General features: G+C 38.0%; 1 protein-coding gene across 1 annotated transcript; it reads right to left on the bottom strand.

The window, feature by feature from the left end:
* Positions 1-418: 418 nt before the first annotated feature.
* IFRD1 (interferon related developmental regulator 1) lies at positions 419-23589 on the bottom strand. Its single transcript, XM_036761575.1, has 12 exons — positions 23244-23589; positions 16682-16786; positions 16451-16535; positions 15798-15922; positions 14206-14363; positions 12384-12434; positions 11905-12083; positions 11662-11770; positions 8169-8303; positions 2881-3009; positions 2125-2220; positions 419-1340 (listed from the first exon to the last, which is right to left on the bottom strand). Exons 1-12 carry the CDS (start codon positions 23311-23313, stop codon positions 1251-1253), a joined length of 1332 nt encoding a protein of 443 aa, XP_036617470.1. The 5' UTR covers positions 23314-23589; the 3' UTR covers positions 419-1250.
* Positions 23590-23992: the final 403 nt, after the last annotated feature.

The raw sequence follows: 23992 nt of genomic DNA on the forward strand, positions 1-23992 counted from the left end.
AATAAAGTTAATCTGGCAAGACTTACTGTTTGAGGAAGCCATTCTGGCTACCTGATCATTGCATAACTTCTACATGGTCACTAATTCTGCCAACAACACATTCTAGATTTTTAATGAGTTTCAAACTTTTAAACAACATTTTCTAGAATATTTCAGAGGAGCTAGGATATTAGAAAGTTGCTTTTAATTTTTTTTGGTCTCCTTGTAAAGGAAAAAATATTTCAAGGAGGTATCTAATTAGTCCTGTTATGAGTCAGTCATTCTTTTTCTATCCATCATATGGCACACATGTGTAGATTTTTGGCATCACATAAGACCTAAGTACAAGGATTAACCCTGTTTGCTCTTCCAAAGTCAATCAGAAGTATTTACCTCAATTAACAAAAGCTTCCCACTGTTGAAAAAAAGAAACACTTAATGAGAAAAGACTTTTATTTTAAAGCAATGAACACATGGTCTTACACAGGAGATAAAATCAGTGTTATTGCTTCTAAAGATGTTTAATAAGTGATATGGCATAGAACATTTCATAAATACCAAGAGCACTATTGTCTAATGCCTTTGTATAGCTGAAAGTCTGCACATACTGTGCAATGGAATTCCTTATAAGTCCAGTCTGCCAACTGAACAATTACAATTATCAAATTCCATTTAAAGGGCAAATATAGCAGCTTTTTAAGAGACTAAGAAACTTTCAGAATTAGGTCACTATTTTTCTACCTTATGGCAGAATTTTATAAACCCTAAGGGGTAGGGATTTGTATTGGTAATAGTCAATTAACATTTTTGGACACCAAAGAGTCTAAGAGATTTTATACACACACACACACACACACACACACACGTGTGTATGTATGTGTATGCATATATATGTATGTATATATAAAACCTTGTGCAATTTATAACATGCCCTTTTCAGTCAAAGAATTATTTGATGTGAACCATGAGAATTTTTGCCCTGCTTCATAAATGGATTCTGATCAAATATTATAAAAACTTTATTAAAAGTTTACTAATTTTATGTACAAAGAAGCTTCAATAATTACACTCATTTGCAATACTGCATTAATAAATGTTATACAGTATTAATAAATGTTATAAGGAATTTAGGCCCTATTACAAAATTTATCTAAGTTATATGTGCACACTGTCCCCCCACCCACCCCATGATAAAAATTGTTAAATACTTTGGAAATTATAGAAAAGATCTTGAATTAGGAAATGAGTAGTTGTCTTCAAATAGCAGAAATCTAAAAGAATTCACCAACATCTGCTCTCTTGTCACGGCATTTACTTCTAGCTTTTGTTCGAGCTTTAAATGCTGCAGAGTTATATAAATGCTTAAAAAAACAAACAAAAGAGTGAGTCAAGCAAAACTTGTATGTGCTTATATAGCAAAATTTTATACATTTTTTGGCCTAACACTGAAAAGGACTGTGTTACAAAACTTGAGTTTATAAACCGGTTGTTTGAAACTGTATGAATTTTCTTAATGGAAATGTTATATATGATTAGATTCAAAAGCTAGAACACAAAGACTTAATGAGCCTATAATGTACAATTTCAAACTTGTAATACTAAAAACATGCTTCTGGCCTCTGCTCCACCCTTTCTCACTTTCCCCTCTTCATTCTTGACAACCCACATACTGCCACAGAGAATCTAGACATGAAGTAGTGGTATAAGGTAAGAACCTAAGAGATTAGGATGAATCCCAGACACTAGCAGGATATGCAGTTGTCAGGGGGAAGATAAAAAAAGGAGAAGAGAAATCTCCAACATAAGGAGCTAAGACAGAAAAGGTTGGCGGGCACAGGGTCATTCATAATATATACTTATATGTATAATAAATACATGTGTGTATATGTGGGCATGTGCACCCACAAACAAGTCAGGTAGACTATGCAAAGGATTTAGTCAATCAAACCATAATTCAGGAATATGAAAAAAAATCCCAACCCAACTGAAATAAAGCTAAGGTCATAGCGACAGCATCATTGTCACAGTAACACAAATCATTAAGTCCAAATCACTGGAAGATATGGTTAAAACCTATCTACTTTATAGTGCAAATTACTTTTAGTTCAATTTTTTAATGCACTGAATAAGCCTTTAAAAACCTACCCTTTCAAAACGAGAAATTTTCATTGTTTTAAGAGTTGCAGCATCAAGCATCACTGGTGGTCCAAGCTCAAATACATTCCGAAGAAATTCATTTGACTAACAAAAATCAATGAGAATTTAAAGTTTGTCAGTAAACATTACACACCAACCTTAAAGAATAACAGCATAAATACAAATTTCAACCAGTTGTTTTCCATTTCTGGACTTAGAGGAAATTGTTCTTACATGTTTTACACTTAAAGAAAGGCAATATGGCTCAGTGAATAGACTGCTAAGCTCTGAAGTCAAGAAAACAGGGGTTCCAGTCCTGCCTTCGACATGTATTAGCTATGGTGACTCTGGGCAAGATACTTACTAATCTTAGTGATTCCAGGCAATTGTCTAAGAGTTGCAAAGAAGGTAATGACCTGCATTGGTGATGGGACTTTCTTTACCCAGGAGAGTTTGCTATATACCAATAAAACCATTAATATGGTCCTCATCCTTAGGTCTTACATTTATATCATAGAAACTAATTTTTTTTTGACCTTGTATTTCTACCTATGCAAATTGTGGAAGACTGGAATAAAGATACTCCTAAGTGCACAGTGTATTTTTAAAAGTTGTATCAGAAAAATCTATTTGCTTTTAAAATATTATAAAAAAGCATTCATTTGCATCCCAAATAAAAAAGTTAAACTTGTTTAAAATTTGAAACTTTGCAAAATTTGCTCAAAATTTTAAAAACAAAATATGTAGACAATGGTAGCAACTCACCTGTAGATGATACTGCATCCCTGTTCCCAGAATCTCCTTAAAAGTGTCATAAGTTTGTTTTTTGACCCAGCTATCAATATACATACGTTCAGGTCCAAATTTAACAGTTTCTGTTGGAAAATCACGCTCCTATTTTAAAAAAAGGAAAATTTAAGGCATTTTCCTTAGGTAACTAAATTTCTAACCACATAAATGCACATATACATGCTGAAATAAATGCACTGCTAAGCAGTTTTACAAAAAGGGACTTGGCTTCCTATCCATGATACTTGAAACATGAATACATTTTTATTTTTTGCAAGGTAGCTGGGGGTTAAGTGATTTGCCCAGGGTCACACACCTTTAAGTGTCAAGTGTTTGAGGCCAAATTTGAACTTAGATTCTCCTGACTCCAGAGCCTGTGCTCTATCCGTCGTACTACCTAACTGCTCCCCCAAGAATACATTTTTCAAAGGTTATAGTTTGAAAGGAGCTTAGAGATCATCTTAGTTTTAAATTCCTTCATTTTATTGATGTGAGAGCTTAATTAGGCCCAGATAAGTTAAGTGACATGTATTAAGTGGAAGAGCCAAAACTTGAAAGCCAGGTCACTTTGTGGTATGGAGCAAAGAACACCAAACTGTCCCACTGAACTTGGAAGTCAGGATCCTAGTTTTAAAACCAACTCTGTCCTTTAATGCCTCTGTGTATGACCTTGGGAAAGACACAGCCCCTCTGGGCATCAAGTTTGCTACTCTGTAAAATGGGGTGATTGAACTGGAGAGGTGATGTCTAATGCCCTAGCACTCAATCTAAAATCCTATGACTCCAAAATTATTGCTCTTTTTAAGACACTATGTCAAGGACACTGGAAACAGCTAGCTCTCTTCCTATATTATCCTGTATGAAATTTCCAAATTTTTACAGGCAGAGGAATGACAGCCTGGGAACATTTACTAATTGTACTCTGGCTATATTTCCTCTCATTCTAAATACTCAAGTAAGATTATAAGAATCACAGAATTTTAAAACTCTAAAGGTCCCTTGAGAGATGAACTAGTCCATTTTTACTAAGTTATAGTATTCCAAATTCCATGTATATTCATACAAAAACTGTATTATCACAGGGTTGTTTTGAGAGCAAAACAATGAAAAATTATCATAAAACACAAAATGGGCAGGGGAGGAACAATCAATTAACAAGTATTTATTAAGCATCTATATGCCAGGCATAAAAGACACATAATTATAAGGATGCAAAGCAATTGATTATTTCATCCCAAGGCCCTCAAATGAATAATATAAAAGAAATTTTTTAAAAGAGCTATGTGGTGAAGAATTGGAAATTGACAGGATGCCCATCAATTGGGGAATGGCTGAATATATCATGCTTTGTGATTGTGATGAAATACTATTGTGCTATAAGAAATGATAAGCAGGATGGTCTCAGAAAAACCTGGAAAGACTTACATGAGCTGATGCAAAGTGAAATGTCCTGTGTACAACGTAACAGTGATATTTTAAGATGATCAGCTGTGACTCACTTAGCTATTCTGAGCAATACAACGATCCAAGACAACTCTGAAGGTGTCTGAATACAGATTGAAGCATATTTTTTTACTTTATTTTTCTTGGGAGTTTTTTTTTGTCTCTGTTTTTTTTCACAACATGACTATTATGGAAATGTTTTGCATGACTACATGTGTATAACCTGTATCAAATTTCTTGCCTTCTCAAAGGGAGATGGGAGGGAGGGGGAGAAAGAGAGGAAGGAAAAGAATATGGAACTCAAAGTTTTAAAAACGAGTGTTAAAAATTGTTTTATATGTAACTGGGGAAAAATAAAATACCAATTTTTTTTTAAAAAGCTGTGGGGTGCAGACTATAGTAACAAAGATGATTCTACAAAAGTCATGTACTTCTAATATAAAAACTAATCTAATGTCATATAGTTCAAAGTCATATAGCTCAAAACCTACAGCAGTTAGTACAGCTAGGCTAGGCAAACAGCTTACTCTAAGGACAGAGGATGAGGCTAAGAGAAGCATAAATTTTAATCCCAGCTCTGCCACTAATTAGTTATATAATTGATTAAGGCTAGCCACTACCTCTCTGTGCCTTACTTTCCTCATCTGTAAAACTGGAATTATATTGATATTATCTGTCTTAGTGTTTTTGTTGAAAAAAAATCAAATGAGAAAATATGCAAATATGAAAAATGAAAAGTGGTAATCTTTAATTTACTGCGGCTCTAATTCACATTAAGAAATCTCATTCTTTACTAGAATACATTACACTGTACTCTACAGAGTATACAATAATCATGTGGCTTTTCTGGCTAACAGTGACTATAAAAGTAGCTCCAGATTCACATAACCTAGGCAAAGACTTTAAGATTACCTCCACAGTGGAGCCAAGACGGCGGGTGGAAAACAGACACTTGCGTGAGCTCCCCACCACGTCCCTCCAAAAACCTATCAAAAATGGCTCTGAACAAATTCTAGAACTGCAGAACCCACAAAATAGCAGAGGGAAGCAGGGATCCAGCCCAGGACAGCCTGGATGGGCGCTGGATGAGGTCTGTTGTGCACAGAGTGGAGGGGAGCGGAGCTCAGCATGGGAGGCAGCAGGACCAGCCAGACCAGGAGCCGGACAGAACAGGCCCTAGGACCCTGAATCAGTGAGCTGTGGCAGTTACCAGACTTCTCAACCCACAAACACCAAAGACAACAGAGAAGGTTAGTGGGAAAAGCTGCAGGGGACAGAGTTTGAGGTTCAGCCACTGCCCCGGGGCAGTGGGGGAGGTGCAGCTACAGAACTACAGCTGCAGTTACTTCCCACCCCAGGCCCACGTGGTGGGAGGAATTAAGTGGCGGATCATAGCAGGAGTGAAGAGCGTGCTGAAGATTTGCATCAGGTCCAGGTTGGTGGTTCTTGAGAAAGGAGGAATGCTGGGGTGGCAGAGCTGGCTGTATAGAAATAGCTCTGAAATCAACAGCGCATCCCCTCAAGCTTGGAACAAAGTACCCTTTGCTCTACAAGCAGTCATACCCCAACGAAAAACTCAAGGATCAAGTAAGTTGGCTAGGAACATGGCCAGGCAGCAAAAACGCACCCAGATTCAGTCTCAGACTTTGCAATCTTTCTTTGATGACAACAAAGAAGACCAAAACAAACAGCCTGAAGAAGTCAACAAAGTGCAAGAGCCTACACCAAAATAACTCCATGAAAAACATGAACCAGTCTCAGGTCATGGAAGAGGTCAAAAAGGAGTTGGAAAAGCAAGTTAGAGAAGTTGAGGAAAAATTGGGAAGAGAAATGAGAATGATGCAAGAAAACCATGAAAAACAAGTCAATGACTTGCTAAAGGAGACCCAAAAAAATACTGAAAAAAATATTGAAGAAAACAACACTTTAAAAAATAGACTAACTCAAATGGCAAAATAGCTCCAAAAAGCCAATGAGGAGAAGAATGCCTTGAAAGGCAGAATTAGCCAAATGGAAAAGGAGGTCCGAAAGACCACTGAAGAAAATACTACCTTAAAAATTAGATTGGAGCAAGTGGAAGCTAGTGACTTTATGAGAAATCAAGATATTATCAAACAGAACCAAAGGAATGAAAAAATGGAAGACAATGTGAAATATCTCATTGGAAAAACCACTGACCTGGAAAATAGATCCAGGAGAGAGAATTTAAAAATTATTGGACTACCTGAAAGCCAGGATCAAAAAAAGAGCCTAGATATCATCTTTCAAGAAATTATCAAGGAGAACTGCCCTGATATTCTAGGGCCACAGGGTAAAATAGAAATTGAAAGAATCCATAGATCACCTCCTGAAATAGATCCCAAAAAGAAAACTCCTAGGAACATTGTCGCCAAATTCCAGAGCTCCCAGGTCAAGGAGAAAATACTGCAAGCAGCCAGAAAGAAACGATTTGAATATTGTGGAAAAACAATCCGGATAACACAGGATCTGGCAGCTTCCACATTAAGGGACCGAAGGGCTTGGAATATGATATTCCAGAGATCAATGGAGCTAGGATTAAAACCAAGAATCACCTACCCAGCAAAACTGAGTATCATGCTCCAAGGCAAAATATGGACTTTCAATAAAATAGAGGACTTTCAAGCTTTCTCAGTGAAAAGACCAGAGCTGAATAGAAAATTTGACTTTCAAACACAAGAATCAAGAGAAGCATGAAAAGGTAAACAAGAAAGAGAAATCATAAGGGACTTACTAAAGTTTAACTGTTTTGTTTACATTCCTACATAGAAAGATGATGTGTATGATTCATGAGACCTCAATATCATAGTAGCTGAAAGGAATATGCATATATATATATATATATATGTGTGTGTGTGTGTACATATATATACATGTGTGTGTCTACGTATGCATATATGTAGGTATACACACACACACACAAATGGCACAGGGTGAGTTGAATATGAAGGGATGATATCTAAAAAAATAAAATCAATTTAAGGGATAAGAGAGGAATATATTGAGAGAGGGAGAAAGGGAGAGATAGAATGGGGTAAATTATCTCGCATAAAAATGGCAAGAAAAAGTGGTTCTGTAGGAAAGGAAGAGGGGGCAGGTGAGGGGGAATGAGTAAATCTTGCTCTCACTGGATTTGACCTGAGGAGGGAATACCATACACACTCAGCTGGGAATCTTACCCACAGGAAAGAAGGAGGAAGAAGGTAAAAAAGGGGCGATGATAGAAGGGAGGGCAGACGGGGGAAGGAGGTAATCAAAAACAAACACTTTCAAAAAGGGACAGGGTCAAGGGAGAAAATTCAATAAAGGGGGATAGGTTAGGAAGGAGCAAAACATAGTTAATCTTTCACAACATGAGTACTGTGGAAGGGTTTTACATAATGATATGCATGTGGCCTATGTTGAATTGCTTGCCTTCTTAGGGAGGGTGGGCAGGGAGGGAAGAGGGGAGAGAATTTGGAACTCAACATTTTAAAAACAGACATTTGAAAACAACAACAAAAAAAAGTTTTTGCATGCAACTAGGAAATAAGATACACAGGCATAGAAATTTATCTTGCCCTACAAGAGAAGAAGGGAAAGGGGAATGGGAGGGGAGTGGGGTGACAGATGGGAGGGCTGATTGGGGAACGGGGCAACCAGAATATCTTGGAGTGGGGGGAGGGTAGAAATGGGGAAAAAATTTGTAATTCAAACTTTTGTGAAAATCAATGCTGAAAACTAAATATATTAAATAAATTTAAAAAAAAATAAAGTACCTTGGAATACTAAATAAAAAAAAAAAAAAAAAAAAAAAAGATTACCTCCACAGCTCTCAGAACATCTCTGAAGACAGACCGCTGTTTCCTTTTGTCAACTTTGGCTCTGTGTTTATTCCCATCGGTAGCCAAAGCTCTGAGCTTCTGAGTCAAAGATTCCATGTCTTCATAATAAAAATCCTAGTAAAGAAAACAAAACTGGTTTTTCCTGGTCATATCTCTAACCTTTTCTGGAGATCACATTGTAAAGAGCTTTTCAGTTTGGAAAAACAAGCACCAACTTCCCTATCAGTATTCAGCTATTCCTACATTTTAGGTGAGACCTTAGCATATGTACACAAGCGCCTGAAACCATTTATTTGCCAAACACTGGATAAAGCAGTTGTCTTTCCTCTTCTAAATTCATTCATATAGATCAATTCAACCTGACTCTGTATTCCAAGTCTGACAACCGCACTGGGCAGGAAAAAAGGAGACACAACATGGCCCAGCAGGACCTCAGAGTTGGCAAAAGAAGGCAGATACACCCAAAACAAACCACTCCATAAGGCAATCTTGAATGCCAAATGGGTGATACAGACTGGGAGTCATCTACAATCAGATAATTGAACCCATAGGAACTGATAAAATAAACCAAGGGAAAACATGTAGGAAGATCCAGCAGAGGAGGAGGATGAAAAAGGAACAGAGGCAAGAGGTCAAACAGAATGAGGACCAAGATAGAAGCAACTAGATTTAGCAATTGTAAGATCACAGGTGAGTAGCAGTGTTGAAGTCAAATCAAAAGGAAATGAAAATGAGTCAAAGAAATGAAAATTAATAAAGACAATCCCTTCTAAAAGTTTGGTTGTCAAAGGAAGAAGAGGCATAGGATGATCACCTCATAAAATGGCAAGGTCAAAGAAAGGGGTTTTTTGTTTCACAGAAGGAGACCTAGGTATGTTTTTAAGGGGACAAAAAAGGAGCTAGTGGATAAGAAAGAGAGAATGATTAAGGGTAACAAGTTCCCAAAGGAAATGAGATAGAAAGGGATGGAGAGAACAAGAACAAGTAGAGTGACTGACGCAAGGAGAATATCCTACCTCTTAATCAGAGAATGGAGAAAAGGAAGAGATAACAGGTAATGATAAAGAATAGTTCTGAGGTGAAGAGAAAGGAGAGAGTAGTTTGCAACATAAGCCTCTATTTTATTAGTCAAAAAGAAGACAAAGAGTTGCTAAGGATGATCAAGGGGGGAGATAGTGTAAAAAGTCTGAGGAGAAAGAATGTCTGGATAGCCACTATGAAGACTTTAAGAATCAAGGAGGGAAATACCCAAAGGATTGCCATGCAGCAGCGAGGGCTGCGATAAAACCGGAGAACAAATCTGTAGTGTATTCAGTGAGAACAAGCTGAACCCCTTTCCCCTTCAAGTATTCAGGTGACCAAAATATTTCGGAAACTAACACTTCCATCTTGCTAATTAAACTTTAAACCAAAAATTTAGGAGCAATTTGGAACTATGCCCAAAGGGCTATAAAACTGTGCACATATCCTTTGACCCAGCAATACCCCTACTAGGTCTATATCCCAAAAGATCAAAGAAAAAAGAAAAGGACCTACATGTAGAAAAATATTTATAACAGCTTTTTCTGGTGTATAAGGATTGGAAATTGAAGGGATGCCCATCAATTGGGGAATGACTAAACAAGCTGTGGTATATAATTGTGATGGAATACTATCATGCTATAAGAAATAATGAGCAGGATGGTTTCAAGAAAACCTTGGAAGACTTAACATGAACTGAAGCAAACAGATCCAGGAAACCATTGTACACAGTAACAGCAATACTGTAATGACGATCAACTGTGAAAGACTTAGCTACTCTGATCAATACAATGATCCAAAACACTTTCCAAAGCACTCATGATGAAAAATGCTGTCCACCTCCAGGAAGAGAACTGAAGAACTCTGAGTGCAAAATGAAGCATATTTTTTTCACTTTATTTTTCTTTCTTTTTTTCTCAACATGGCTAACAGGAAAATGTTTTATGTGACTTCACATATGTAATGGGTATTATATATTGCTTGCCTTCTCAGTGAGTGGGGGAGGGGATGGAAACTGGAACTCAAAATTTAAAAAAAAAATCCCCTTTATGCAAAAACAAAAACAAAACCTTCTCACAATATGATGCCAAGAAATATGACTGGTTCCATCTAATTTCAGAAGCTCGATTATAAAAGAAAACAAACTCAGGACATGAGCAAATAAATAATGTTCTTGGAATGTGTTTATGCCAACTAAAAAAAAATACAACAACAACAGAGAAGTGCTTTCTTTCAGAAACACAGTAGTAAGACTGGTAGCAATTCTGAATAATTTATAAGTAGTGGGTAAATTTCAGAAATAAGAAAAGTTTAGGCTTTGAAGTTGACTAAGTATTCCTGTCTACAAAGCTCATTGTCAGTTCTACTTGAAATTGCTCACCACTGTCAATTCCACAAAATCTGCCTTTTGAAGACAAGGATGAATCCAGACATGGAGATATATTACACTATTCTACTAGTTATCCTCCAACCTGAAGAAAACTTTATTCTACTTTTCTACTTGGTCTCTTCTCACTATTTCAGAAGGATCCTACAATAATATAAGGTAAGAGCCCCTGTTATCAATCTTTAGATATTACAGTACACAAGAGCCATAAACTTTAAAAATAAAACACCCTCCAATTTTTAGGCATGACTTGGAGAAAAGTACATACCAATACGTTATTCTACTACTAGGTTTTATGTCCAACTAACAATCTGTTCCTTACCAAAAGAATTAACAGTATTGGTCTTATTAACCATGAGCTTGTTTTATCATGCCAAGGCTAATTTCACTGGACTTGGCATCAGGGACATTTTGAGTCCTGCCCAGAAACTGGCAGCAAGGTGGCTCAATGGATAAGAGTACTGGGCATGAAGTCAGAAAGACTCATCTTCCTGAGTTCAAATCTGACCTCAGGCATTTACTAGCTATGTCACCCTGGGCAAATCACTTAACCCTGTTTGCTTCAGTTTCCTCATCAGTAAAATGAGCTGGAGAAGGAAATGGCAAACTACTCCAGCATCTTTGCCAAGAACGCTCCAAAATGAGGTCACAAAGAGTTGGACACAACTGAAAAACAACTGAACAACAGATACTGTGTGATCTGAGAAAAAAAAAAATCACTTAATTTCTCTGAGGCTGTTTACTTAGCTACAAGTACTTGCCCCACCTACCTCTTAGAATAATTTAGTGAATCAAGAGAGACATATTGGAAAAGCATTTTATAAACCACAAAATATTACATATGTTGTATATAACATTATTACTCCTTTGACTGATATTTGTAGACATTCATGCCAACCAAATAAGATTTCAATTCTTGTACTTACCTATAACTATCTAAAACTATTTTTCCCCCTTGAGATATACCAATTCTTCAAATAAATAATAGCATACAACTCTAAATCCAAAAGGTTGGTAAAAGAACAAAAATCCAAGTGCACCTATGCCAGCATCTGACATACTTACATTATCAGTCTCTCTTGCAAGTTCAAAAAGAAGAGCCAAAGCTTCACCAGCAGCAATTCTCATGTTTACATCATCACAAGAGAGCAAGCTCGGAAGTTTGTGTAAATGCCTAAAAAACAGAGTTAGTTGTTTAATTAGACTATTTACAAGAAATGTTTTTTAAATAAAATTTATACCTAAATGTACTATCAGAAAACGAATATTGCTTTCTGGAAATCTAAGAGACAAAAATTAAATACATACATCTCAATCTTCTTCTTCACTTCATTGACTGGGCAGATAGTCAATAACAACGTCCACACTAAAAGAGAGCTGATATGAAGCACTGTATTAGGGGTGCTGCAGATGCCATTGGTGTCTTTCTCTTTGTGATATGACTTGGTGAAGATATTTTCCAAACATTCCATAGTTGAATATAATTCCTAATTCACAAGAACATAAATTAAGACGACCAATTTAAACTTTATTATACTATACCAGGGGTGGGGAACCTGTGGCCTTGAGGCCACATGTGGCCTTCTAGGTCCTTGGGTGTGACCTTTTGACTGAGTCAAAGTTTTACAGAACAAATCCTTTTATTATGGGGATTTGTTCTGTGAAGTTTGGATTCAGTAAAAGGGCTGCACTTGAGGACCTAGAGGGCCACATGTGGCCTCAAGACTGCAGGTTCCCCACCCCTGTACTAGACACATAATACAACATATTTTAAGTTTTATACTTACAGTAATGTCATCTGTGGCAATAAAACAGCAAACTCCAAAGCAAGTTGCACACTAAACACAGAAGAGAAGGGAGGTAATTTAATGTTTGCTATTTTATTTCTATTTAATTGAAGGCTTTCTAATTAAATTGTAATTTAAGTTCATGAGAAAATTGTTTAAATGATGTCTACTTCTAAAGTCCCCAAGAGCAGCAAGTGCTGCAGAAAAGCACTGGAGCAGGAGTTAACATACTTGGGGATTAATTCTGGCTCTGTAGAATTTGATTGTGGGCTTGAATAAATCATTTCATGATCCTACTTTTTTTTAAACAATTTCACAAGTTTAACTCATATAAATAATATAATTGTGTTAAAAATTGAAACCATTGATTCTTTCCCCATAATTAAGAAAGACCACTATTACCTCCTCTCCCTAATCATATCAAATGGAATCTTACACAATTCATCAAAAAATGTCATGAAATGCAGATAAGCAAAAGGGAGAAGGTTAAAAAGAAACTGCTCTTTTTCAGCACCTAGGGCTGATGTATTTTTCTTTATATTAATTTGTATAATTGGCCAATTAGATTTTCATGCCAGATCAAGTTTAGTAATCTCTCTTCTGCAGAAACAAAGAAAAATGGCATTTTTCTACTAAAACCACTAAATCAATCTACTCGTTATCTTCCATGAATGAAACAATTTTTTAAATGCTCAAGAACAGATTTTGTTTTAAAATTCCATAATATTGAGCTCTTTGCAATTACTGCCATCACATGACAAGAAATTCTTTTTTCTATGCAGTACTTGACTTTTAAGATAACAATGAGGTTGAAAATAACCCCTAATGCTAATTGGTTACCAAGTCAGAGAATCATAGATTTGGAACTGAAACACATCTGAAAGGCAATCCAGATGAGGAAACTGAGCTGGAATAAGTTAGGTGACCACTAGGGTCACATATCTAGTAAGTTATCTGAGGCAGAATTGGAACCAGAGTCTTCATTTGTAATCCTTATTCCATAAAAATTTGAGTCTTAGCACTTGTGAAGATTTTTTTAAACAATATTCTTTTAAACCAGAAGAAGCACTTTGAAAACAACAACTCTGAATCTTATCTAGTCCAAGTAATCACTCAAATCTAATCTCACAAGTATTATTAACTCCATGTTAGGCACTCTTCTAGAGTCTGGGGATAAAAGGTCCAAAGCAAAGAGTGTAACCCCTCAAGGAGCACACATTCTACTTGAGGAATAAAACAGAGAAGCATATATGTGAGCATCTGAAGAGGAAAAGAGCACTTAATCAAAGTGTTTCCATTGGGCTAGACAAATCAATGAATGGAGCAATGATGGCACAGATTAGTACCTAACCCTGCAAAGGACTCCTGATTCTCAGCCCTATTTGAAAAAACAAAAAACCTGCCACTTATTCCTGCTACTACACACCTAGGTGAGTAGCCAGATGTTTTATTTTTTAAACTACTTACTTAGCTGATCCTAAACTATTCAAAGGAGATGGAGGATAGGATTATTAAGAGATTTCCAACAACCTTTCTTGGTAACAAATTCTATTATTTAAATAGTATGACATAGTTTTAACTTTCAGAAATCTGCTAAATAAGATTCAAGAAAAAAGATCTCAAAAAATAAGAGGCAAGAGATATAATTTGATTAACATTAAATGTTGTTCCCTAAAACTAAAAGAAAAAATAAGTAAGAACTACTACGAAGAAGAAACAGAGATGGTTATCAAAGGAGAAGTACATTAAAATACATGTGCTCCTTATGCCTGGATTCCCCTGAGGAATACTTAAACTGGTAATATTGACTCATAATACTTACAGCCTGTCTAGCCTGGATACTAGCTGTTCCATCACAAATTATTTTCCTTAGAATAGGTCCAAGAGTCTTTAAAACCTCTTCACTTTCAATTCCAGGCCCCAGCTGCACACAAAGAATACATGCCAGTCCTGCAGCTGCACGCTGTTCATCGCTTTTTCCTGGAGTGAAAACAAAAGTTAAAATATAACTGACTATGCAAGGGCCACAAGTAAATTAACCTTGATTTAGGAGAGACTATCACCATTTTTCTAAAAATGGCAACACTATAGTCTTACTCAACTTTATAATGCCTATTCCCCAAGCTCCCCAAGTGTTGTATGGATAGCTAAAACAAGTAATCTTTGTAGCCTCTGTGTAGTCAATAAATTAAGTTTAATAAAATATGAAAAGTAAATTAGAGCTTAGGGCAGCTGGGTGACACTGTGGATAGAGTGTGGAGCTATCCACAGTGTCAGGAGGACTCATCTTCCTGAATTCAAATCCTTACTAGCTGTGTGACCTTTTGGGCAGGTCACTTAACCTTGTTTGCCTCAGTTTCCTCATCTGTAAAATGAGCTGGAGAAGGAAATGGCAAACCCCTCCAGTACCTTTGCCAAGAAAACCCCAAATGGGGTCACAATAATTCAGACATGACTGAAACAACTGAACAACAACAAAAAAGAGCTTAATAACCATTTGTTGATTGATTTCTTCCACAGCATTTCAGATTATTTCTATTACTGCTTAACCTGAAGTACATCTTTAAACAGGGCTCTGGTCTCCCAGCAAAATACATATTTACTTGTATATTTTTTCTTTCTTAGGATTAGTACCATCCCTCACCCCAACCTCAAAGTATGCCTGAAGAGTCCTCTATCACCAGCCACTGCTTCTACCTAAATGGAGATATGTTTGGACAACAGATTAATAAATAAGCCAAAGGAGAGAGGGAAGGGGAGGGGGGAGAAGGAGACGGATTTGCCTTTAGAATAAAAGGGGAAATTCCTGAGCTGTCAGTCTGCACAGAGCTCTCTTTGTAAAATTTTTCTTGATAGCCAAGAATTTTTATTTGTACAACTGCGTATCACAAAAATTTATTTTTATAAGTGGTGACTAAAATCATTATTTTGAGAATTACGGAGACTAAAGATTTCTACGCATTCAAGTAAAACTAAAGCTACTTAATTGACAATACTTTAAAAGAGAACTTACATTTTAAATATAATAGGTTCTAAAACATCTAAAGTTCTGCAATTCACATGAATAATACATGCAACGTAGTCATAAATACTATGTTAGTTATGATCAATGCTTTAAAAAAATGAAGTGAGAAGATTCAAGAATTTCTTCTACCAAAGGCCTGTCTACAGTGACCCAGTCAGCTACCAAAACAGTTGAAAAATGGTATTGAATCCTCCTGAATAGACTGATTAAGGCATACTGTATTTATCTCAAATTGCTTCAGTATAAAGATTATCAGAAACTTTCAGAAAAAAACCTTACCACAACCAGTGACAGTCACCCCAAAGTAAGGCCACCCACAGTTATTACGGCCGTCACTCTAAGGAAGGTGCAAAACATAATTGTTTATGACTATTAGCAATTTTTTTTACCTTTTTTTAAGCAGCGTTCAATGCTGTCTGTTAATGTTATTCTTCTCTCCAGAATAAATTCATAAAGAATTTTAGAAGCCATTGCATTTTTAATGCCTTCAAGAGCAGCCTGCCTTGTCTTCGCACTGTAGGAAATAAAACATTTGGACATGATAAAGCTAAAGTACTTTTAGAATGACATCTGTTAGCTCATTTTTTATAACTCTAGGACTCTATACATTTCAAGTTATTTTCTAATAAAAACTAAAAATACTTTGCTCACAAAAACTACATAGTTCTTATGAAACTACTGAATAGATTTGTTTTTCCATTTTCCTCTTTTACCACATTACCAGGCAGGAGGACAAAGCTAAGGCTATTTTTGTACTTTCTAGTTAAAAACTAATTTTCACCATGCCAAATACATTTCAATAATTTTTTGAAATCCAGACATCTACAAGTTGCACATGAACACTGCTCTAAAAAATTACTCATTTTAATCCATTTATTTATATTCAGGTGATTAATTTCATAGCCTGGGTTCAGAATCCAAAAGAAAAAAAATCAAAATTCAATAGCTTGGGCCTTAGGAAAAATATACTGTAATAACAGAGAATTACAGGTAAAGTAATTAAGATGTCCCACATGATTTTTTTTTTCAAAATGATGCTTACCTTTTGTCAAATGTAAGGTCAATTAATCCCTTCAGTTTGTATTCTAAATCTTCCTGAGTTCCTTCTTCATCAAGGACTTCTGGCCCTAATGAAATATAAGCTTTAATAAAAAGAGGAAGGAATAGGGCAATTGCTTGTCTCAGTTTCTAAAAAGATTTTCCATAATTATACTTTAAAACACCCTTTCATCTGAAGCAACATCTTCTCTTATAGTTGCAAAAGGAAGCATACCATCCTCAGCAAAGCTAGCAGGATCACTGAAACCACTGCAATGGCTCATAGTTTCAATTGATGCATCTTCATCACTAAAAGGCTGCACATTTCGATGTTGGCCACCTGAGAGGGAAGGAGAAAAAGTTACAATTTGATAATATATTCACCTGATTTTCATGAGGATTTTAAAATGCAAGAGTGACCATTTTAAGCATTTTGACTTATACTTCTTACACATAAACATGACCTATATCATCATTACTTATGTATGTAATGTTTCTTCCTAATAAGATCATAGACTCATGACTCATGAGGACCTCTAATGCCTAGCACATTTATGCACAGAGTAACTCCTTAATAATAATCTCATCAAGGGAACCAGACTTGGAACCAGGGGACATGTCAGTCTCTCAATCAATAAGCATTTATGAAATGCCTACTATATGCCAGGCACTATGCTAAGGGCAATGGATCTAAGTTTGAATTCCAAATCTTTCATATTATTAATATCCATATGACCTTGAGCAAATCACTTTCTGGGCCTTAGTTTCCTAACCTACAAAATGAGGGGAGTTGGACTCAAAGATCTCCAATTCCTCCCAGTTCTAAGTTCTATATAATCTTAACAATAAAAGTCCAAATGTATAAAACTGAGGGGTGGAGGGAGTGCAGAGGGGCCACTCATAATGGAAATGGTTTCATTACTACTACATACTCCCCATTCTTAGACTAATTAGTGTTGACCAAAGCTGATTAAATATGGGATGATTACATTTAAAACATGGTATTTAAAGAAAAAGAGGTCTTCTTGGTTCTAAAATACTAAATCAATATTTTCACATTAAAGCCTCCTTTTAGAACTATAATGCTTCAATTACCCTAACCAAATGATATCACTTGCATAGCAATTTAACTCATGTTATTAATATTATTTTAGACGATGTGTGATTTCATTGGCTTAGGCAACCCCAAGTACAATGCAGATTCTGCACCTACTCTGCAACTTAGTCTCAGTTGCTAAAAATGAAGGGAATGGCTAGGGATAAGTGACAATGCTAGGGTCAAAGTTAGTATTTGCCAGAAGCACTTGACCTAGGTGCTCCTGCCTTCAAAGTCAACACCTTTCACCAACACGCAATGCAATGGTAATGAGGATCGCCCGAAATACTGGGCAGCAAGTCAGAAAACCTACTTTACTCTAATTTTAGTTAAGATATGTATGTGTGTATGTATATGTGTGTATCTTAATAGAGTATTATGTGATTATGCCCACTATTCTCATGTCCAAGAAAGAAGGTATGTCATAGGAACCTTCAAATTCTTGTTTACCGTGCTGCTTACTGCCTTAGCAGTACTTACGAAAACAAAGTTGCATGATGTCCCCAGGAATATAAATAATTCTATTTCTTAATTTTTAAGCCTTTTGTTTTCTTATGAAGAAGAAAAGAGAGCAATTACTATGACAAGAGACAATCTTTACGTGAAGTAGCACAGTACACTGATAAATTTCTCCTTTTAAGATAACTTTTACTTTAAGGTACTTCCTAAAAGTTCCAGCAGTTTTAGGGACTAATGAGATTGCAAAAGTGTGAAAGACAATTCCCTTATAATTTTATAGTTAGAAAAGACCTTAGAGATCATTTAATCTATTACTTCATTTTCCAGATGAAAAACCTAAAAACCCAGGAGTAAAGTAATAAATGCTCATGATCACAAGGGCAGAAGCTGGGATTAGAAACCAAGTCTCATGATTCTTTGTTCAGTATTTTTTCCTCTGTACAACAGATTTCATTCTTTTAAATATTATCAACAAGATGCAGTATGGTAGATGGACTCAAGAGTCAGTAAGAGAAGACCTGGGTTCAAGTTCCACCTCTGATAAATATTTTATGTTACCCTGCACAAGTCACATAATAAGCTGTTACTATGTTTACATAACTGAAGTCTGAGATGTCATTTAAATAGACATCTCCAACTGTTTTCACTAGACTATGATTGATAATTATGGGTAAACACAAGTGTTTGGCTTTGTGATAGTTCTCTGGTTCTATACTTAACTATTTGTAATTATTTTCTACAATGTAATCTTTATAGATGGCCAGCCTTTAAGTGCTACATTGTTATCCACAAAATATTAAAAGATCCTGAATAGCAAAGAAATGGAAACAAAGTAGATGCCCATTGTTTGGGAAATAGATGAATGGAAGAAGGTCTAACAAATTGTGAATGTGATGGAACTTACTCAGCTATAACAAAGAATATGATGAAGGTAGTTAAAGCATGAAAAAAAATTTCATGAACTGAAACAAAGTGAAGTAAGCAGAGCCAAGAGAACAATATACACAATAACTAAAAGAATGTAAATGGAAAGAATCCACAAAACAATCAAAAACAAATGTTACAAACTTACAAACAAGAAGGTCAGCTACAAAGGAAAGATATGAGAAGATGCCTCCCCTCACTTCTTTGCAGAGGTGAGTCCACAGGGGTGAGATACTGCATATGTTATCAGAATTTTTTCCCCTATTCTTCTTCTTTTTATTTTAATTCTTTGTTATATTGGGATGGCTATCTGGAAGGGGGAGGGGCAACATGAGGAAAATTTAGGCAGATATAAAAACCTAGCTGCCTCTCAAAATTAACTAGATCAACAATGATTCAAAAATACCAAGGCTAGATCTACTAACTAATGTTCCAACATATTGAGGGAGACACTCCTTTTGGACCCACCAGTGTCCCATTTCTCATTGCTTATCTTCCCCTCACTGCTATGTTTTTTCTCATTTGCTGCTTCCCTTTTAGTGTTCTAGGGTCACAGGCACAGGTCAGATTCTCTAGGGGAATATATTCCCCCTCTCCAAGGGCAACTGCACCAGATGGGAGCAGATTGTTTCCTGTGTCAAGTAAACAAGCATTTATTATGTGTTTCTGTTTCCTATACTATCCTAAAGTACTGGGGATACAAAGAAAACCACACTCCCTACTCTCGAAGAGTTCACAGTCTAATGCGGAGGCAACATATAAACAAGTATGTACAAACATTCTATATACATGTTAAACTGGAGATAATCTCAGAGTGAAGGCACTAATATTAAGGACTATGAAATGCTTCTTGCTGATGATAGTTTTGTAGACTTTGGCTAAGACTTGAAGGAAGCCAGGAGGAGGGAAGAGTTCCAGGCATGGGGGACAGTCAGGGAAAATTCAGTCCGAAGAAATTGGAGAAATATATTACAAGGAAGCCAGTATCACTGACGAGTAGACAGAAAGAAAGAAGTTCTAAGAATATCGGAAAAGTAGGAAATGGCCAGGTTACAAAGGGCTTTAAAGAGGAGGGATTTTATATTTGATTCAATAGGTGATAGGAAGCCACTGGAGTTTACTGAATAAGGAAGTAGGGTGATATGATCAGACCTGCATTTTAGGAAGATCAACTGCGCTGCTGAGTGGAGGATACTCTGGAGTGGGGAGAGTTGAGACATTGAGACTATTCAGAAAATTATTGAAATAGTCCAAGTGTGAGGCAATGAGGCTCTGGACTCAGAGTGGAGCAGTGTCAAATGAAAAAGGGGGTGTGTACAAGAACTATTACAAAGGTAGAATTGACAGAACTTGGCAAGTGATTAGATATATGTATGAGCCATGAGAAAGAGAAGTCTGACGCTTAGATTGTAAGCCTGGTGACTGAAAGGATGGTAGTATCTGTGATACTAATAGGGAAGTTAGGAAGAGGGGAAGGTTTAGGAAGAATGATGGATAATGAGCTCAGTTTTGGCCATGGTGAGTTTAAGAAGTCTACGAAACATAGTTTGAGATGTCCAATTTGGCAGTCTGAGGTGGGAGACTGGAAGAAGGATAGAGGTTAGGGTTGGAAAATAGAGCTGAGAATCATTTGCATAGAGATGATCACTGAATCCATGGAGGGATGTCTAGAATCAGCACCTCTGTCAGGGCACACCATCCAAGCTAAGATCCTGAAGCCTTTCCCAGCACCATGGGTGCACTCCCAATTTGCTCCCTTCACAGTAGTCTCCTTAGCATGTGGTCTGAAGGTCTTTCTCCATGTCTAAACAGAATAGTTTATATTATAGGAAGAAAAAACAAAAACTTTAAAATACAGGAGTAGGCTTTGACAAATTGAACTCAAAACTCCATTCCATTTACTGGTAGAAAAGGGGGTCTGGGGCCCATATACTACACATAGAAGATGTGATGGAGTTATAGTATGTTTCTAATACAAGGAAGGTATTAGTATCAGCATTACTCCTGCTACCACTATCACGTCAGCTTCTAAGGCCCTCCTTCCATAATTTCTATGTCAACAATATAACAATGTTCATTAGAAAACAGAACATGAAAGGAACAGAGTTCAAAGAAACCTTAGGAAAGTTGTCTTAAGTCTGTCCTGACTTTACAGTTAAGGTAAATAAAGTCCAGAGGGGATGAAGCAAATTATTCAAAGCCCAATGGCTAGAGAATCAAGAATAATTGCCAGAGACAGAAACCAGCCAAGTTTATGTATACATATCACTTATGCATCCAAATTTGATGAACACATACTTCAGGAATGATGCAAACGCCATTCTTCACTGAACACACAACTAACAAATGATGCACAAGGCACTCTATTTTGGAAACACCACATACTTGGGATAGCAGCTAAAATAATTTTCTTTTGAGAGGACAAGTGAGAGTCTAGATCGGGGTGGGGAACTCCCCCCCACTCCTTTTATTAAAGGGATTTTTTTCTGTGAAGTTTGGATTCAGTCAAAGGGCCGAACTTGAGGAACTAGAGGGCTACATGTGGCCTTGAGGCCAAAAGTTCCCTTGATCTGTCACATTTGGAATGGGGAACTTCTTCCATTGATACAAATCATCTGCAAGTTGCTACCTGGGGTGCTAAGGTTTTGTCCAATCACACAGCTATTATACATGTCAAAAGGTAGTACTTTATCCAAGGCTGGTTCTTTATTTACTGCTCCAAGTTGACTATGCTAAATCAAAGAATCATGCATTTTAGAGAAAATCAAAGTAGAGAAAAATAGATAAAACACTGTTTTAAAAAGCATTTTATAGACCATAGTAATTATTCAATAGGCTTTCTGATAAGAATACAAGCTTTAAGCAAGGAGTAGTAATTCTATCAGTAAATGCTAGTAGTAAATTCTATCAGTACTGTTCCCAAAATATTAACTCAGAATAATCCTCTAAGCTAAAATTTGACCTATTCTATATGAAATAAGGCAAATCATTCTGAATTTCAACTATCAGTGGTGTTAATCAAAACTTCCCAAAAAACTTGCATTACTTATTTACATGCCTACATCGACTGATGATAGTCAGAAACTTAAACTCAATCATCTAATAATACTTTGGAAAGCTAATGCTGAGTTTTGGTTTTAAACTGTTTAGTTCTACAGGATATGAGCTTAGCTCAGATGAGAACAATGACAATGTCAGTAACTCAAGCTTAAAATAAGAAATAATGAATAAAGCAAAGCCTCCACACCATTTGGTCAATAGGAATCAAAGGATATATACACCAGTTTCCAAGTAAGGAAACAAGAGTTTGGTTTTTTTCGTTAATCTTTTACTAGTTTGGTTTTCTCATCGCCCCTTCCTTATCCTTTTTACTTGTTTTCAGACTGTCTGGTGGATGAATGTAAAGAAATGTCTGTTCTTTCAAGTCATTACTTCAGGTGAATTCAGTCTAGAACTGCAAGTATCCACCAGGGAAAGGAATAAGAGTATTGAGATCAGGGACAAGGGGGTGGGGAGTGGGGGGGAGGTAATCTGAGCCTGGGGAAGAAGAGGAGAAGAGGCATGTCCTGAGTCTGCAATAAGGGCCAGGGGCTGTGAATGTGAAGGCTGATGGAGGGAAGGGGATCCTAGCTCCCTGTTCCTCTGCTCCAAGGCCACTCCTGTAGGTTGGTGGTTTGGGGTAGGAGTGGAGGTCACCGGCACGGGGAAGTACACCTAGATCCTGCTGTCACCCCACAGCGTCAGGACCCGTTGTGGCTGACGCAGAAGCCGGCCGGTCCCCCTACGAACGAGGGGGAGAGGGGGGCAGAGGGAAGGGCCAGAAGCAACCGGGAATCCCGACTCTGGGAAGGAAGGTGCCAGGCCGGCGCGCGGGTGACATTCCCTGGAAACTCCATTTTGGAAAGGGGGTCAGAAAGGAGGGGGCGGGAGTGTCCCGGAGCGAGGTCCAGCAACAGCAGATAAAACTGTCCGAGACCCTTCTGCGTCCGGTCACCCAGACCCCGGGGAAACTCCCTTCCTCTCCAGGTTCTGGGACCCAGCACACCCCCACCACTACCACACACCCACACACCCCCACACACACCCCGCCTCTTGTCCCCTAGGAGCCCCACGGCCTCCGCCATTGTGCGCGAGGGGACAGCGCAGCACGGTCCCAAAGGCATGTCGGGAGTGGTAGTTCTCCTGTCCCCCATAGGCGTAACCCCGAAACTGGATGCCACGGAGGAGGAGCACTACAACTCCCACAATGCCCGAGCCGGGGGCGACGCGTGGACTAGGCCGACAGCGACGGGGATGCCGGTGGTAGGATTGCCCTCACCTGCTGCCGCCGCCGCTGCTCCTGCGCCGCCGCCGCGGTGGGGAGTGTTCCGCTTCTTATTCTTCGGCATCGTGGGACGCCCGGTGCCGCCTGGAGTCGGAAGCACAGCGAGGATCAGCCGATGGAGCTGCACTTTTTACTCGTGCGTCTGTGCGGCGGGTGGCTAAGAGATAAATCTTCGGCTAACAACAAAGGCGAGAAGCGACGAGGGGAAGAGTGGGCGATGGCGGCAGCAGAAATCCCCGTGAAGAGCTGTGAGCGAAATCGATACATGTTTCTCTCTAGCGCGGGAGCTAAGGCGGGGCGGTCAGGGGCCACAACGCCTTATGTACCGGGACCGCTTGTCGTCACCATCTATGGGCGGGGCCTCCGCCCTTACCGACCAATCCGGATGGACCAATCGACCCCTTCTCTTCACCACCCTGCATCCGGTCTGGTCTGTTAGAGGCGTAGACTCCCAATCCCATCTTGCAACACGCCCCATGGAACCTAAAGGTCGGGCGGTCGTTGCTGCGCTGCATGCCTGGGCGGGATGTTGTTCCTGGGAACGCGACACCCTGTAGGAGCACTCTCTTCTTCCCCTCAAACCAGCTTCTTTCCTTGTCTCGCCGGGTTCACCCACGTGACTTCGCCTTCGTCCCCGCCCCCTCTGGGTCTCTGCCCAGTGAGTGACGCCTGGGCAGTCACGGGGCGTGAGCTATAGGACCGACTCATGTGTTGGACTGTGCCCCTGGGGGCCCCTCCCTGTT

The sequence above is a fragment of the Trichosurus vulpecula genome, chromosome 5 (assembly GCF_011100635.1).
Source record: "Trichosurus vulpecula isolate mTriVul1 chromosome 5, mTriVul1.pri, whole genome shotgun sequence".
Lineage (NCBI taxonomy): Eukaryota > Metazoa > Chordata > Mammalia > Diprotodontia > Phalangeridae > Trichosurus > Trichosurus vulpecula.